This window comes from Plecotus auritus, assembly GCF_963455305.1.
Source record: "Plecotus auritus genome assembly, chromosome: 5".
Classification (NCBI taxonomy): Eukaryota; Metazoa; Chordata; class Mammalia; order Chiroptera; family Vespertilionidae; genus Plecotus; species Plecotus auritus.
In genome coordinates this window covers 34,427,871-34,444,864 of record NC_137776.1, presented here as the reverse complement: position 1 = coordinate 34,444,864, position 16,994 = coordinate 34,427,871, and the positions used below count along the sequence as shown (strand labels likewise).

The 16,994-nt window shown below is 42.3% G+C and overlaps 1 protein-coding gene across 10 annotated transcripts in view; it reads left to right on the top strand.

The window, feature by feature from the left end:
- The first annotated feature begins 3,457 nt into the window (after positions 1 to 3,457).
- The window catches only part of USP40 (ubiquitin specific peptidase 40), a 74,160-nt gene continuing 60,623 nt past the window's right edge, over positions 3,458 to 16,994 (top strand). For 8 of the 10 annotated variants that reach the window (XR_013960650.1, XR_013960651.1, XR_013960652.1 and 5 more), the window contains exons 1-6: positions 3,458 to 3,568; positions 4,586 to 4,802; positions 8,511 to 8,578; positions 10,028 to 10,141; positions 12,214 to 12,378; positions 15,231 to 15,377. Coding sequence is in view for 7 of the 10 variants with exons in the window: in XM_080669252.1 (XP_080525378.1) it covers positions 4,604 to 4,802; positions 8,511 to 8,578; positions 10,028 to 10,141; positions 12,214 to 12,378; positions 15,231 to 15,377 (693 nt within the window). In the remaining 3 variants the exon portion in view is untranslated. Of the gene's footprint in view, positions 3,701 to 4,585; positions 4,803 to 8,510; positions 8,579 to 10,027; positions 10,142 to 12,213; positions 12,379 to 15,230; positions 15,378 to 16,994 lie in introns of those variants that run through there. The other 2 variants (XM_080669250.1, XM_080669254.1) reach the window with 2 other exon arrangements.

Below are 16,994 nucleotides of genomic sequence, written 5' to 3'. Positions count from 1 at the left end.
GAAAGAATCATTGATTGGCTGCCTCCTGCACGCCCCCCACTATGGATTGAGCCCGCAACCCGGGCATGTGCCTTTGACCAGAATCAAACCTGGGAGACTTCAGTCCACAGTCCGATGCTCTATCCACTGAGCCAAACTGGCGAGGGCCACATGGCCATTCTTTAGCCCAACCCTGAAGCAAGCCATTTTATCTGTAGACATCCCAGGCTTTTGGGAAGCTCTTTCTTATAATAACAATTCAAAAACTGCCCCCCATCCTAATTTATTTGTTCTGAACATATAGATTACATTCTAATAGAATTCCAATTTTACCACACTAGCTTCCAAGAGTTAATATATTCAAAACACAACTTTTGAGTTTCCTACCAGACCTTTCCTCCTCTCCCAGTTGGCTCAGTAAATGCTATTTTCATCTACCTGGTGTTTCAAGTAAAATAATGTACAAGGCATCACTCTCCCACAGCCCCTCCATTCAAGCTGTGTCAGTCGGGGTTCAATCAGAGAAGCAGAATCACCAACGCTACCAATAGTCAGGGATTTGACTCATGTGGGAGCTGGTTGAACGGATCTCTGTTAACAATCTTTGCCTCTGATGCTAGAATTTAAGGACATCAGGGTGGGTCTTCTGGAAGGGATCCATAAGCTTGGACCCACAGGAATGAACTTGGATCTACAAGAAGGGACTAGAATCTTGGAGTGTTCTTACTACCTCCAACCTTGATGATATGGGGGTCCTGCAGGACAAGCTGGTGCTCTTCCTCACTGGGCTAAACACACACCTAGCCCAGGTGCGGGAGAAGCTGAAGGAGGAGCCAGGGCAAGGAAGGGCAGGTACAGGTCCAACTGCTACTTCATGCCAATGAGGTGAGTCTGCAGATAGGTGACAACATGTATGAGCTACAGAAGTGCCTGTCCCACACTTCTGCATGTAAGAAAACAAAAATTGCTCCTCAATTTCAGGTAAAAATGTCTCTGTGACTAACCCTAATCAAAAATAGGAAGGGAATTCTGGGAAACAAAATTCAGCTTAGCCCATGGATACGTTACAAAGCCACCACATGACCAAGTCCTCTCCTATCTCCAAAGGAGATCTCACATCTGCCCCGCTCTCTAGTGCCTGGACATCATTCCACCATCATCTCTTACTTGAACTCTAAGAACTGCCTCATAAATTAGTCTTTCCGCTTTCATTTTTGCCCTGCAAGGGAGAAGCCAGATGGATGAATGGGTTTGTTCAAACATCAATCACTATGCTATCTTTTGCGTAATACCATTGAATGGCTTTCCACTGCAATTAGAAAACATCCTCGCCTTGGCCAAAAGGTGGGTGAGTCCACCTCTTTAACCTGTCTCCATTTGCTTTCTCCACTCATTCAAGGCCTCCTTTCTACATCTGGAACAGGACAGTTTCCCACCTCAGGACCTATGTATTTGCTATTCTCTCAGCCTGGAGGGGTCTTTCCTGAGCTCTTCCTATGCCTCCTCATTGGGAAGTTCTCCTTTAAGAAGTATGATCTGAGGCCAATATCAGAAATAGCCCCCATCCTTGCCATTTACTGTCACATTTCTCTGTTATTTCCCTCAAGTTACTTATCACTACAGCTATCATGCAGCTTTTTCTTAGTTTCCTCCATTATAAAGTGAGCTCTATGAATTTAGGGGCCTATATCAGTCTGATTAATATTAAATCTCAAACTTCTAGCCCTGTGCCTGCCACTTAGTAGATGCTCATTAAATAAATAAAGATGTTTACTAAATATTTATTAAAGAATCAATGAATGAATAAATGAATGAATAAAACAATAAAAAGCAACTCATTATGGCTCCTTGCCAGGGAACTGCTAAACCTCAGCCTGAGTGATTGATCCAATCTTCTCTGCCAGGACTGACCAGCAGACATTGAGCGATGGATGGGTTACTCTGACACACATTTCTGTGAAAGAGAGGCTAAGGGGATGCTTGGCAGAAGGCCCCAAAACAGCCCCGATTGCCTGCCTCCTTAGGCTTTTATTGTAACAATAGCTTGAACTAAAATTAACCTCTAGATATAATCAGCAGGGTGAGTATCCTTGAGAAAGCACATGCTTCTACAAGGTCGGGTTTAAAGACTAAACATAGAGATTCCAGCAAAATACCCAGGGGCTCGGACTTGTTTGGAAAAGTCAAGGCAGGGGCTGCTGCCTTCAGCAAGGTTTCCCTAGAGGCCCCCGACCTTTCAGATAATCCTCCTTACAGACTTTCCAACCAAGTCCTGTGTTTCCCCACACTTCTCTGGACTTTTTCCTTTACAGAGCAGGTTTTTCATCACCTGCTGACCTGTCTGGCTCCTCATAGTCCATGTCATGATCAATCTCTGGAATTTCCAGGGCAGATGCCCTCATTTCAGAGACATCTCAGCCTCCATGCCAACCATCGTTCTGGTTTAAACAGCCCGTGTCCTGGTGGAGCTAACCTTCGGTGCTCATTCTTGATCAGGGAATGGAAGTTCCAGGAATATCTACAATTTGGAAGAGGGGAATGAAGCACAGCTGGTAAAAGAGAAGCAACGTGCAGAAAGTGAAGCAATAGAATAGTATGCCATGGGGCCAGGGAGGAGAGTCTTGAAGTCAAGAGGCAATGTGGCCAAGTGAAGACTAATGAGAACTGAGAACAGACTTTTCCCACTGCAGTTTCCTAGACCTTTGACCTCTTAGCTGGTGCACTGCCTCCAGGTCTTTCCCTACCAATACTTCTGAACACTCCAGCTACAGGAGTCTCCCTCAAGTATTCCATCTACAAATCTCCTAGTCTGGCATGCACTAGGACTCCTGCCTTGCAGCTATTCTCAATTTCTCCAGCCTTTAGCTGAAGTCCCGAGTATTTTCTCCCTGTCTCCCTCATTCATTCCAAGATGGAAGCTGGATTGGATTGAGGAGATGCCAGCAGTAGGGCCTACATGCATAAGCTACTGAAACAGTCCACTAAAGGTATTCAAGTCAGCAAGAGAGGATAATTTTGAGATATTTTTAGTGTATTCTTGTGAATGCTATTTAGAGTTGGTGCAGACAAAACAAACATTGAGGTTATCATAAAGGTTCAAGGCTACGTGGTACATTTTTTACTAGAGATACACTAGAAAATGTCTTTGAAAGTGCATAGCTAAGCTGAAGCCTTACGCAAATGTTTCCGTTGTTTAGGTAATTTGGGAATTAGCCTTTACAAAAGACAAGTGATCTTTGGGTACTCCACCGCAACTAGTGCGGATTGCCAACAGCAATAAGTATAAACTTTAAGTGTGATTGAATGAGCGGCCACCTGACCGATAGGACCCGCGGAACCGGGAACCGCGAACTGACCGGGAAAGCGAGCGCTCCCTCCCACCCGACTCCCAAACTCCCGGGACAAAAGAACTACATTGCCCATAAGGCCGGAGCTCCCGCGGGGCATCCTGGGTCGCGTAGTCCAAGTTCCATAAATTGCTCACGCTGGAAGCTGCCGGAGACACGCCTGCGCCAACATGGCGGAGCCTACTTGGGACGCGTTTGTTCGCTACGGGTTTTGGCCGGGGCGGGGGTCTGGGCTTTAGGCAGTAAGTGGAGCTGGCGGCCGGGGTTCTGCGGAGGGATCTGGGAGGCACAGGGACCGTGTGGGCGGCACAGCCTGAGGAGGGAGAGGCGAGAGACTTCCGGGCCAGGCCGGGGACGCGGAGTTCTGGCGTCGGGTCAGTGGTCCTCGGCAGGAATACTGCCTCCTCGCGCCCCGGGCCCAGGAGTGACTGGAGGGCTTGAGGGCCTGGCCTAGGCCAGGAGTGGGAGCGACAGGAGTCCAGGCCACAAGCTCGAGGTCAGACTTTCGAGTTCCAGAGTTCCATTTCTTGTGCTTTTCTTTAGAGGAAAGCTTTGAAAAGGAAAATAATTGCATTTCAGCGTTTCCTGTCACTTAGGAACGGTGCAAGGAGCTTTGCATTTCTCATTTCCATGCGGCTCTCCTTCGCGCCGTACTCAAGTGAGACCTTGAGCAAGTGGCCTGGGTCCCTGGGGCTAATGTCAGGATCGCTGGATGCAGACTAGGCGGCCTTTTGCTCAGTAATTTTAATGGTCGTGAACTCCTCGCGACTCTCCAGCTTTGGGGCCATGCACTTAGCTGCTATAAAGGGTAATTAGTTCCATTTAATTCATTTCAGTGTCATAATCTGGTACAAGGAGTGTGAGAAGCAGAGATTTTAGGAAGTGATTGACCGTCCCAGGCCCTTGTCAGCTCTCAGGATCTAGGCTTGCTTTGCGTTCGCCACCCCAGCAGTAGGTTAGATGTGGCGATGGGTATTCTTTCTGTTTTTATTAGTCATGCCAGTATGCCTTTTTAAAAACAGCAGTGGTTCGTTGTGAGCCAAACCCTGTGCACTAAGTGCCTTTCTTTAATTGTCATTTGATTGTTTAAATGACCATGTGTGATAGGTGGTATCCCATTTTACATATAAGGAACACAGGTTAAGTAACTTGCCCAGGGAAGACTTAAAAACAGAGACTCCCAAGTATAAGATAGGGTGATGGGGAGAAAGTTTGTTGTAAAAATAAAAGCATTTTATGACATGTCATCCTTTTTAAAGGTGATATTTAGTTTCACAATGTTTGGGGACCTATTTGAAGAGGATTATTCCAGTGTATCAAATAATCAGTATGGAAAAGGAAAAAAATTAAAGGCCAAACCATTGGAGCCACCTGCTCCTAGAGAATTTACCAATTTAAGTGGAATCAGAAATCAGGGTGGAACTTGTTACCTCAATTCCCTTCTTCAGACTCTTCATTTTACACCAGAATTCAGAGGTATGCTATTATTACATGCATTTGCTTAGTAGCCTGTAACCCTCATCTCCATGTAATTATGCAAGATCACAAAGAGACAAGGTATCTTACAGCATGTGTTTATTGTTAATGTAACATACAAAATGGTAATGTGAAGCTTAAGTTATCTTAAGTATATTCTATGTAATCACTGTAATATTTAGTAACAAAATTTAAAATGGCAATATTTCTTTTCTAATTCTTACAATTTAAAGGACAACATAAAGACAATTTTGTCATGAGTACTGGCCTTCGTTATTGTTATACTATTGGTATTTTTGAGTTTTAAAATTTCTCCAAAGTAATAAACACATAAGCCAGAGTTACCCAAAGCAATTATATCATTTGGAATGGGGGGGGGGGGGGTGTCACATTATTTAAACAGTTTGTAATCATTTATCTGCAGTTCTGCAATTCAGAAAACTCTGACAACCTGATATGATCTAAATTTGTTTGAGTGTTAGAACCTGACCTGATGTGAAACCTTTTATAGTATAGTTATCTCACTTGGGTGAATATTCATTCATTTGTTACAGGATTATTAATCTTGATTAACAGATACTGTTTGTCCCAGACCCTGCTGAGGGTGTAAAGTTAACACAATGTTAACCTTTTCTTCATATTAACTTTCTAAAATCTGGAAATAGTGAATTTCAAAAACCCAAGCATAACGTTAGACAAAAGGATTGTGTGCAAGGAACAGAAACCCACTCAAATTAACTAAATTTCAAAAGGGATTTATTGTAAGAATGTAAGGAAGTATCCCAGAAATGACCTACAGGAAGCCAGCCCGACCTTATCGGGCCCTAATTTCTTGCTCCTGTTTCTCTCTACATGTTTATCCCATTCCCATCTCTACAAACTAGCTTCCTCTACAGGAGTCTTCATCTCATGTTGTCTTGATTTCAGTGTGAATGTTATTTTGCCTTCACATGGCCCTGATTGGGGCCCCCACTCTATGTGGTTTTGTGGCTTAGCTTTCTACAGTGTCTCTGTATTCTGAGGACAAGACAACCTGGTTCATCCTGTGTCAACTGCCACATTCCCCTTACCACCACTGCACATTTATCAAATCTTTGTGACATTCTCTGTTGCTTCTGAGCTTAAAGACTTCCTCCCTCCAGAGATTTGGTAAATATTTACCATGTCCCCCTCCCAGGGCCATTCTAGTGGATTGGACTGCATGTGAATTAAGAGTTGGGCCTCTTGTTCTTGATTCCATCCCCTCCATAAAAAATATCTCCCTGATGCATTCAGTAATTCCACCATAAGAAATTTTCTGTCTGAATAAGCAGATCCCTAGAGGGGGTTAGAACTTTTCCAAGTTTTAATATTGTTCAAGTTTAAGGGCAACCTAAAGTAGAAAAGTAGCCTTAAAAAGATACTGTGGCAGGTGTTTGGGGTGGAGCAGGTCATGACGAGTACCACTAAGCAAGAATAGGGCTGAGAGTCCCAGGACATCTTCTCTAGCAAAGGAGATCATCAGCCAAGCACATGGGTTGATATCTTAGTGGGGATTGTGAACTCCTTGTAAGGCTTGGCATGAATCCCAATGCTTATTGAAGGGGAAGTATAATTGGGAAAGAGTAAGGACTGGGGGAGAAGAGTGTTGGAGTTTCTTGGAATCATATTTTATGGAGTTAGGCTAGATTGGGTTCCATTGTACTCCCAGTTTAGTGTAGCTGAGAGTACTGGGAGATGATTGTAAAAATCCTTGTAGTTCATTTTTTCCCAGTTCCTCCCAGGAATTCCAGAGGAGTATAACATAATAGTAATCACTTGGCAGCAGTGAATACAGACTTCCCAAAAGATTCATATATTCCCTCATTGGGTGGCATAGCGAGATGCTGTATTATTTAAAAAACTAGAAGCCCGGTGCACAAATTCATGCACCAGTGGGGTCCCTCGGCCTGGCCTGTGTGATCGGGCCAAAACTGGCTCTCTGACATCCCCTGAGGGGTCCTGGATTGCAAGAGGGTGCAGGCCAGGCCGAGGGGTCCCACCAGTGCACGATTGGGGCCGGGGAGGGACCGCAGGAGGGCTCCAGGGTGTGTCTGGCCTGTGTCACTCAGTCCCAATCGGCTGGATCCCAGCAGCAAGCTAACCTACCAGTCGGGGCATCTGCCCCCTGGTGGTCAGTGCACGTCATAGCAACTGGTCGACTAGTCTACTGTCTGCCCCCTGGTGGTCAGTGCTCATCATAGCGAACGGTTGAGCGGCCTTAGCATATCATTAGTATATTACGCTTTGATTGGTTCAACGGACGACCAGACACTTAGCATATTAAGCTTTTATTATATAGGATTCTGGGGACTGGCATTGGGTTACCAACTTATTGTTCCAGGTAAGCCCACTACCATCTATTACAGCCGTGGGCAAACTACGGCCCGCGGGCCGGATCCGGCCCGTTCGGTTGTTCTATCCGGCCCGCGGAGCCGAAAGAGCGGAGGGTTCTCTTGCTCTCCCCTCCACTCCTTTACTTTGAATTTATATTAGTTCACACAAACACTCCATCCATGCTTTTGTTCCGGCCCTCCGGTCCAGTTTAAGAACCCATTGTTGCCCTCGAGTCAAAAAGTTTGCCCACCCCTGATCTATTATCACCCTCAACCTAGGAAAGATATTTACGTACCCCTAAAAGGAAGGGCATGATCTCAGAGTTATAGGTGGTCCTTCTTAGGAAAGGATGGCTTGCTGTTGAACATATGCAAAACTATTATTTGTTATATTTCCTGATATTCATTAGTTAGCTCTAGGGACCTACTGCCTATGGCCATCACAGATTTCTGATGTTTCTGCTCTTAGTTTTATATGAATAATTTTCCTTTTCTAGATCTTTCATGCTGAAACCTAAGCATGCCCTTTATAGTCAACTAAAGGCCTGGTGCACAAATTCGTGCACTGGTGGGGTCTGGCTGGCCCGCCTCGATGGGAGCCCATCGGGCTGGGCTGGCATGGCGGAGGGGCTGTGTGTGATTGGCTGGCTGGCCCCACCCCTGATCAGGATGTTGGGGGCCAGCCAGGGGCAAGGGCTGTGGGCAGTTGGCCAGCTGGCCCCACCCCCGGTCAGGGTGTTGGGGGCCTATCAGGGGCTGGGCTGGCCAGGGGTGGAAGGCTAATCAGGGCCCAGATCAGGCTGGTTGGCTGCCGCAGTGCACATGATAGCCACTGGTTGTTCCGCCATTCCGGTCTCTGGACTTTTCTACCTAATAAAAGAGTAACATGCTAATTGACCGTACCTTTGCGATGCCCACCAGCCAATCGAGTGAGTATGCAAATTAACCCAACAAAGATGGCGGGTTAATTTGCATACACAGGCCCCAAGCAGCTGGGGGGTGGAACGCGGGTGTTCCGCACCACCCCAGCCACTCTGGGCCACTGGACAGCATGGGAAGGAGGAAAGGCGGCTCTGGGCTGGAGCAGAAAGGCAGCTCCGTCCAGAGTGAAGGTGCTCGCAGCAGCCAGGGGAAGGAAGGCCCATTTTTTACACAAATCTTCATGCATCAGGCCTCTAGTATATATATAGATGGTTAAAAATAATGTTACTAGAATGTAAAATGTGTAGAGTAAGGGTATAAACATTGCTGCCATCATATTGCTGAATTGTTAAATGATTTTATTTATTGGTGGCCTTGGTTTTCTAAAATGAAATTATGTCATTTACATCTCTGATTCTACTTTTTTGTCTAGAAGCTTTATTTTCTCTTGGCCCAGAAGAGCTTGGTTCTTTAGAGGAAAAGGATAATCCTGATGCAAAGGTATTAAATCTATGATTTTTAGGGGTTGTTGTTTTAGAGCAGTGGTTCTCAACCTTCCTAATGCCGCGACCCTTTAATACAGTTCCTCATGTTGTGGTGACCCCCAACCGTAAAATTATTTTCGTTGCTATTTCATAACTGTAATTTTGCTACTATTATGAGCGACCCACAGGTTGAGAACCGCTAGCAGGGTCGCCTAAGACCATCGGAAAACACAGATATTTACATTATGATTCATTAACAGTAGCAAAATTACAGTTATGAAGTAGCGACGAAAATAATTTTACGGTTGGGGGTCACCACAACATGAGGAACTGTATTAAAGGGTCGCGGCATTAGGAAGGTTGAGAACCACTGTTTTAGAGTATTGAGGGAGTGTGTTTTTTTTTTTAAGGGAGGAATTAATTTCTTATAGAAATCTATAATTTTATTAATTAATTACCAAATATGATTATTATTTTCAGAAAGTGACTTGGCTTATACCCTACTAACAATGGAACAATTTGTCAAATGTAATGTCGCTGCTGCTGCTGCTGATACTGTGTTTATTCTTTCTTCTGGTGAAGGAAATATTTGCAAATGGCCCACACTAGCCTAACAGAAATTCTACATAATGCACTTATTTGTATTAATAACAAATAAGACCAGTATTCATTCAGTTTGGTATTCTGGAAATAAATTGAATGAGGAATTGGTTTATCAAAAGTGCAGATCTAATGATGTTCCTCCCCTGCTTAAACATCATTCAGAAGTTTGTCGCTTTCAGGCTAAAATCAGTACTTCTTACAGGAAGTCTTTCATGATCCAGCCCAGTGCTTCTCAGACCACCTGTGTAGCAAAGGGCCAGTTTTTGTGTATTTTTAAAAATTCCCAATCTGTTGCAGATTATACTTCTGTGGGATATAATAAGGTGTCATGACAATGTCAAATTGCAATAAAAGTTTCTAAAGGCTGATTCTCACTTTAGATGCTTAAATTTGGTCTGCAAACTAGGCTCTGACCAGCATTTTCTGTCAGCCTGGCCCTCTACACCCCAGATAAGACAGGAACAGGCTTGGAACCCACAGGAAGAAAGCAAGGCAGGGTGCAGCCCGTCTATGACTGGAAAATTCCTCATGAGAGTATGTCTGTATCTGAGGCATTAGAGAAAGAATGAAGTATTAGAGACTTAAATTACTATCCGTCTGTAATCAATGAGGTAGTTTTTTAAGGCCTCTTTGAGTTTTAGTATTGACCTGAACTATGTCCAGGTAGAAAACTCCAGGTAGCTAAAATATTTTGGATTAAATTTTTGAAGAAAAATGATCACCCTTTGTAATAAGATTTGTAAACTTTCTTCTGGGTGAACTGAGTGAACTAGGAGATGTAATAAAATTAGTATGCAGTTCTTTTAAAAAGCCCAAACCACATTGAAAAGACTTATTTAGAAATGCATTTGTTCTCATTCAGGTTCGAATCATACCTTTACAGTTACAGCGGTTGTTTGCTCAGCTCCTGCTCTTAGACCAGGAAGCAGCCTCCACAGCAGACCTCACTGACAGCTTTGGGTGGACGAACAATGAGGTACGGAGATCAGCTTCTCTAAGAAACATTGCCGGCAATGAAGAATAAACACTGGGTTAATGTTATCTAACTTCTTTAATTTTGTTTTAGGATCTCAAGATATTATTTAAATATTTACTTCTCATGTGTTAAATAATTACAAGCCAGAAATATATTTTTGGACACTTGTTTGCAGGATTTTATGAACAGTTGTGATTTGGGGGTGGGGAGAGGGTTCTGGATACAGAAGAAGTATAGGAGCTGATTTTTACAATTTATACCCTGAGAATCTTTATATGGACTAGTTGAGGTAGAACACCTATTACAAAGAGATTACCATTTATATAGCAAACTGTTTGATCAATTTAAAAAGCCGCCTAGCAATAATTCTGTCTGCCTCTGTGACATGCTCTTGGTTTGGAATCGGAGTGTTCTGATTTGAACATATGCTTCAAGCAAAACTATAAAATCATCCTTGGCAGGTCTTTTCACTTTCCTTTCCCGGCCTTTCTCCTGACTCTCTTCATTGTCTTCCTGTGTCATAGTGTAAGACTTTCCTTCCTTGTTCTCTTTGCGTCCCTAAGAGTATTGTACTGTGTACAAACACAAAACATTTGACAGCAACAAATAAAGGTGCTTGTTGTCAATAAGCTGTTAGCTGTATAAAATAAAACCAGTCTATGTTGTTGTTTTTTTTATGAAATAGATGTGTTTTTACAAAGACATAGGTATGGGAGACTATCACAGAATGTAAAGAGGCGATGATCAGAATAATGTTATGTTGCCTTCAACAATAAACTCTGAACTGTAGTCGTCTTCTAACAGGAACACTCCTTAACTAGGCGATGCTATGAGGTCAAAGAGGTAGGGCTTGAACTTTGAAGTAAATGGGGTTTTACTAAAGAGTATGTTAAATTTCTGATGCAGGGCAGGTGCTTAGGGGTAATTTCTTGTTTTAAAAATAACTGCTTTATTGAGATATAATTCACACCATAAATTTACTCTTTTAGAGGGTACAATTCAGTGGTTTTTTTTAATATGTTCACAGAGTTGTACAACCATCACTACAATTAATTTTAGAACCTTTTCCCCACTCCGTACCCATTAGCAGTCCCCCTCCCCCAATCCCTTTCTCCTCACCCCCTGGCAACCACTAATCTGCTTTCCATCCCTGTGCACTTGCCTATTTCTGCACATTTCACAGAAATGGAATCATATAGTATGTATTGGCACTTCATTCCTTTTTATTGCCACGTAATATTCTATGTCATGGATATGCCATGTGTTTGTTTTTTAAATCTAGTCATCAATTGATGGATTTCCATTTGTTTTGGATAATGAGCTTCCACTAACTTATTAATTTCATACTTCTTAAAGCTGTGAAAACCTTATTTACTTCTAAATAAAATCTTGCAGGAAACCCTGTAGGACTGGACTTGCAGTGGCAGACAGGGTCTCTGAGACACTTCTGGCAAACTTAGGATTGTTCAGAAATAGCTTGAAAACTTCTGCAAGCTTTCTGTCCCACCAGATATTGAAGAAATTTGTCTTCCAGTGACTTGTGTGTTAAAAAAGAAAAGTGAAAAAGATCCTGAGCCCCACATCTTGCTTCAGCTTCTATCCACTTTGTCAGCTTCTCTTCACATGAATGCTAAATTTGTCTTCCTTCACTGCCTCTACTTCTGCACCTTCAATTTGTTCCTTTTCCTCCTTTCTTGTAAAAGTCACTCATGACATCCATGTGCCAATTCCAGGAGACACCTCTCTGCTCTCAGCAGGCTCTTAGTAGCACTCACCACCCCTCTGTAAAGCACCAGCCTCTGTGATTCCCGTGACCTCAGTTTCCCGGTTCTCCACTCCTGCTGCTCTGCCTGTTCATATTTTTGTTTTGTAATAAAACTGAAAATAGGTGGTGGTCTTTTAACCTGTTCTCAGCTTGTTTACATTAGTCATCCTTATGTTTGATTGAGGTTTACCTTTGGATTTGATAAGTCTTGTGGGTTTTTTTTTTTTTTTTTTACTAATATCACTTTGAAAATCTGTTTTTAAAAATGTGAAGCACAAAACACATTTAAAAGTTACCTGTTTTATAGGAAATGAGACAACATGATGTGCAGGAACTGAATCGAATTCTCTTTAGTGCTTTGGAAACTTCTTTAGTTGGGACCTCCGGCCATGACCTCATCAATCGTCTGTATCATGGGACCATTGTTAACCAGATTGTTTGTAAAGAATGTAAGAATATCAGTGAAAAGCAGGTGAATATGCAAGAGTGTTTTAATAATAAGTTATATTGTTAAGAATAATTCATACAGTTAAATCTACGACCTGTGGTACCATGTGAGGATTAAACTGTTTATTTCTGGAAATCACTTTATTCGGTTTTTTCCTTTTACTCTAGCTCCACCTAAGTCATAAGTTTATAATACAGATTTCTCCATGTAAACTGAAAGAAGCAAATATCGTAAAATATCGTTTTAATGTTTTATTTCTTATTCTGATAGTTAGAAAATAGAGTTGGGAGATGTTTGCAAGTAGAGATCTGTGGCCTCATAAGGAAAGTGACTTCATCATGGTTGTTGGTGGAATATTATCAAGTTAACTAGAGGCCTGATGCACAGGGAGGTGTGTCCCTCAGCCCAGCCTGTACCCTCCAATCTGGGACCCTTCAAGGGATGTCTGACTGCTGGCTCCCAACCACTCGCCTGCCTGCCTGCCTGATTGCCCCTAACTGCTTCTGCCTGCCAGCCTGATCACCCCCTAACCACTCCCCTGCCAGCCTGATCGACACCTAACTGCTCCCCTGCCAGCCCGATTGCCCCCAACTGCCCTCCCCTGCTGTCCTGGTTCCCCCCAACTGCCCTCCCCTGCAGGCCTGGTCCCCCACAACTGCCTTCCCCTGATGGCCCGGTCACCCCTAACTGCCCTCCCCTGCTGGCCCGGTCCCCCCAGCTGCCCTCCCTTGCTGGCCTGGTCCCCCCCAACTGTCCTCCCCTGCAGGCCTGTTCCCCCTCAACTGTCCTCCCCTGCAGGCCTGTTCCCCCTCAACTGCCCTCCCCTGCCGGCCTTGTTGCCCCTAACTGCTCTCCCCTGCTGGCCTGATTCCCCCCAACTGCCCTCCCTGCAGGCCTGGTTCCCCCCAAGTGCCCTCCCCTGCAGGCCTGGTCACCCCCAACTGCCTTCCCCTGCTGGCCTGGTCCCCCCCAACTACCCTCCCCTGCTGGCCTGGTCCCCCCAAACTGTCCTCCCCTGCAGGCCTGGTCCCCCCCAACTACCCTTTCTGCAGGCCTGGTTCCCCCCAAGTGCCCTCCCCTGCAGTCCTGGTCACCCCCAACTGCCCTCCCCTGCTGGCCTGGTCCCCCCCAACTGCCCTCCCCTGCTGGCCTGGTCCCCCCCAACTGCCCTCCCCTGCTGGCCTGGTCCCCCCCAACTGCCCTCCCCTGCTGGCCTGGTTCCCCCCAACTGCCCTCCCCTGCAGGCCTTGTCCCCCCCAACTGCCTTCCCCTGATGGCCCGGTCACCCCTACCTGCTCTCCCCTGCTGGCCTGGTTCCCCCCAACTGCCCTCCCTGCAGGCCTGGTCACCCCCAACTGCCCTCCCCTGCTGACCTGATCGCCCACAACTGCCCTCCCCTGCCGGCCATCTTGTGGTAGCCATCTTTGACCACATGGGGCGGCCATCTTGTGTCTTGGAGTGATGATCAATTTGATCAATTTGCATATTACTCTTTTATTAGATAGGATTAGGGAAGTAATAAAAATAGGGCATTGACAGGTATCTGTAATTAAATATTGGATTTAGTTTATTAATGTCTTTAAGAAAGTTCTTTGTACATGTATGCTTATATTTAAATGTTATTTGTTTAAAAATATATGTTTATTGTATATAAACATATATAAAGCCATTATAATAATGTTTAATCCAGTATAAGCTATATATACTTTGTCATGACATAGATTGTCCATTCAATATAATTGGAAATTTGCTCATGTCAATATAATAATCTCTACTTACTCTAGCTATCTTTGACAGCAAATGATTTCATCTGAACAGCTGTCCTTTAATAAAAATCTTTTGTTATGGCAAAAGTTATAGAAAGTTTCTGTATTTGACAGTATGAGTAAAAAATTAAATGTCATTTTCTAAATGTTGCATTCATTGCTTTTTTTGGCACAGATATTTTCTTCTCTTTTCTATTTCTTTATGAGCATTGGGGATAAAAGATACTTTTTTATTCTTTTTGTCTGTGCTAATAGGTTTGGCCATCCTAATTTGGAAATATTAGGATGTTGTGTGTCTTTGAATTACTGTATAATGACTTATCTATAATAATAATTCACAAACTAATTTCATACTATTTTGTATATTAAGGCATATCATAAATTACAGAAATTAACTTTTCACATACATATATTATAGATCATATCTAAACGTTACTTTTATTACTTTAGATTTCTACCATGAACTTAGTACTGTTATTTTATAGTCCCAATAATGCCTTTAATGCTATTAAAACTAAATACTCTATAAACTTGTCAGATTTTCTAAGTTTTTATTACTAAAAACATGTTGTAATTAAAATGTAGTTACAGTATAATTTATAGACTCCCATTTTGCAAAATATCCTTAATTTTCATAAGAATAGAATACCTTTTTATCTTGGCTCAAAATTATGTTTTTCTTATAACTTCTTCAGTATGTGTTAAACCAGCCCTGGCAGAAGCAGATGAGTAAGCAGAATTTCCATTTGAGTATTCAGCCCTCCCCTTGCTGTTTTAGTCTAGGGACTCAACACTAATAAGCCCTGCATGTACACACTTCTCAATTCAGATGTATATTCATCATTTGTCTTAACTCCTGATAAAAATAGGTTTTATTGTATCTACAATGAACTCGTTCCTGATATATTTTAAGCTCAGTTATAGTTTGTTTTAGAAAAGATAATTTGGTTATGAATTTCACAGTATCTGATTAGGAAGAGATCTATACCTTGATATGTACAGTAGTTTAGGAAAAATAGATCTGATTATTTTCATTACGTGTATGAGTTGGTGATGTATATGTGAACTATGAAATTGTTTTTTTAAGTTTTATGTTTATGTGTATTTTAGGAAGACTTCTTAGATCTAACAGTAGCGGTTAAAAACGTAACAGGTCTGGAAGATGCACTCTGGAACATGTATGTAGAAGAGGAAGTTTTTGACTGTGACAACTTATACCACTGTGGAACTTGTGACCGGCTGGTGAAAGCAGCAAAGGTAAAGACAGATACTGCCTTTTCTTAGGTTGCCCATTTAGTACTTGAGCAAGGTCTATCAAGTGAAGTCAGCTTGTTTGAAACAGTGTGGAAGATATACATGAAGCTGTTAATACTAAGGATCGAAAACACATTTACATATATATATATATCTGTATTTTAATTTTTATAGTAAAGGCTTTTTTTAAGCTTTCAATTCAATAGTTTTCTCAACTTCTTTCTTTCCCAGGAAAAAATTTATTTGTACCTCAGTGTTTCTTAAATTTACCTTTTGGTGATTCAACTCCTCACCATCATGGCTTTTTGCAAATTACCATTACAAAGAAGGCAATATGTTTTTATTTCTGCCAACCAAGGCGCTTGTTGAGCTTTCTTTTATTTGTCTATTACTATGAAAATAGATGGCTTTCTTCACTTTCTGCATAGGCAGTTATTTTACAGTTTCAATATATGTACATATCCCCTTCCCGACTCCAGCAGATCTAATATGCCCTAATTAAAGGGTTTGACAGTACTTCTGGGTTTCTTTTTGTACAGCAAAGCAAAATACAGGATGAAAGGAGGGCAGGATGTAAGCAATGATTTTTTTCTGCAATGTGGCATCAACTCCGCTGCTGCCATTGTTATACACAGTGGTCACTATTCCACTGCTGGTGGATGGTGTCATAGGCTCTTTCTAGCATGATGAACTGGAGCTTGAGTCACTCAGTGGTTATTGAGCACTCACTGAAAGAACAACCACAGAAGACATATCTTTGCCGTTACTCTTTTATGACAACGAGATAACACTATTTTTACAGCTGACAATGACTGACTATTCTAACAAAGAAAATGAGGAATGATTTAGATAATACACGATATTGATTTGGATCCTGGTCATTGTAGGTGAAAATTAATAAAAACAATAAACTCATGCCTGTAGCTTTCACAATAGGATTTGATCCAGGGTAAATATTATACTGTTTAGTTCATACTTTTATCCAGCCTTTACCCCTTTAGGAAACCTAAATAGAGAGGTTTATTGTTTTCTTATTTAGTTTGTATCTCATCTTTGGCGTTACAACTACAATCTAATTAAATATAAAATTTAGAGGATTAAAAAGTTTTGAAAGATAGTTAAATACATTTTTAGTTTTAGTTGGGCCTAATATGCACATTAGTAAAATAAAAACCTTTTGCTAAACAAAAGCAGTTCTTTTATGCATCTTGTATATCATTGGTTTAATTCTTTTCCAGTGGAAATATTTTGATCTTGATTATTTTTTTAAAAATATGTTTTTATTGATTTCAGAGAGGAAGGGAGAGGGAGAGAGGGACAGAAACATCAGTGTGAGAGAGAATCATTGATCGGCTGCCTCCTATACGCCCCCTACTGGAGATGGAGCCTGCAACCCAGGCATGTGCCCTGACCGGGAATTGAACCATGACTTCCTGGTTCATGGATTGCCATTCAACCACTGAGCCACATCAGTTGAGCTTATCTTGATACTTTTAAAATTACATTCTGTTGTAGTTGCATTAGATTTATTGCATTCTAAATTTAGGTTTAGTTGTACTACCTAAATTAATGCAGATTTTCTTATTTTGAGCAGTCTTTTCGCAGCCACATTGTAGTTGA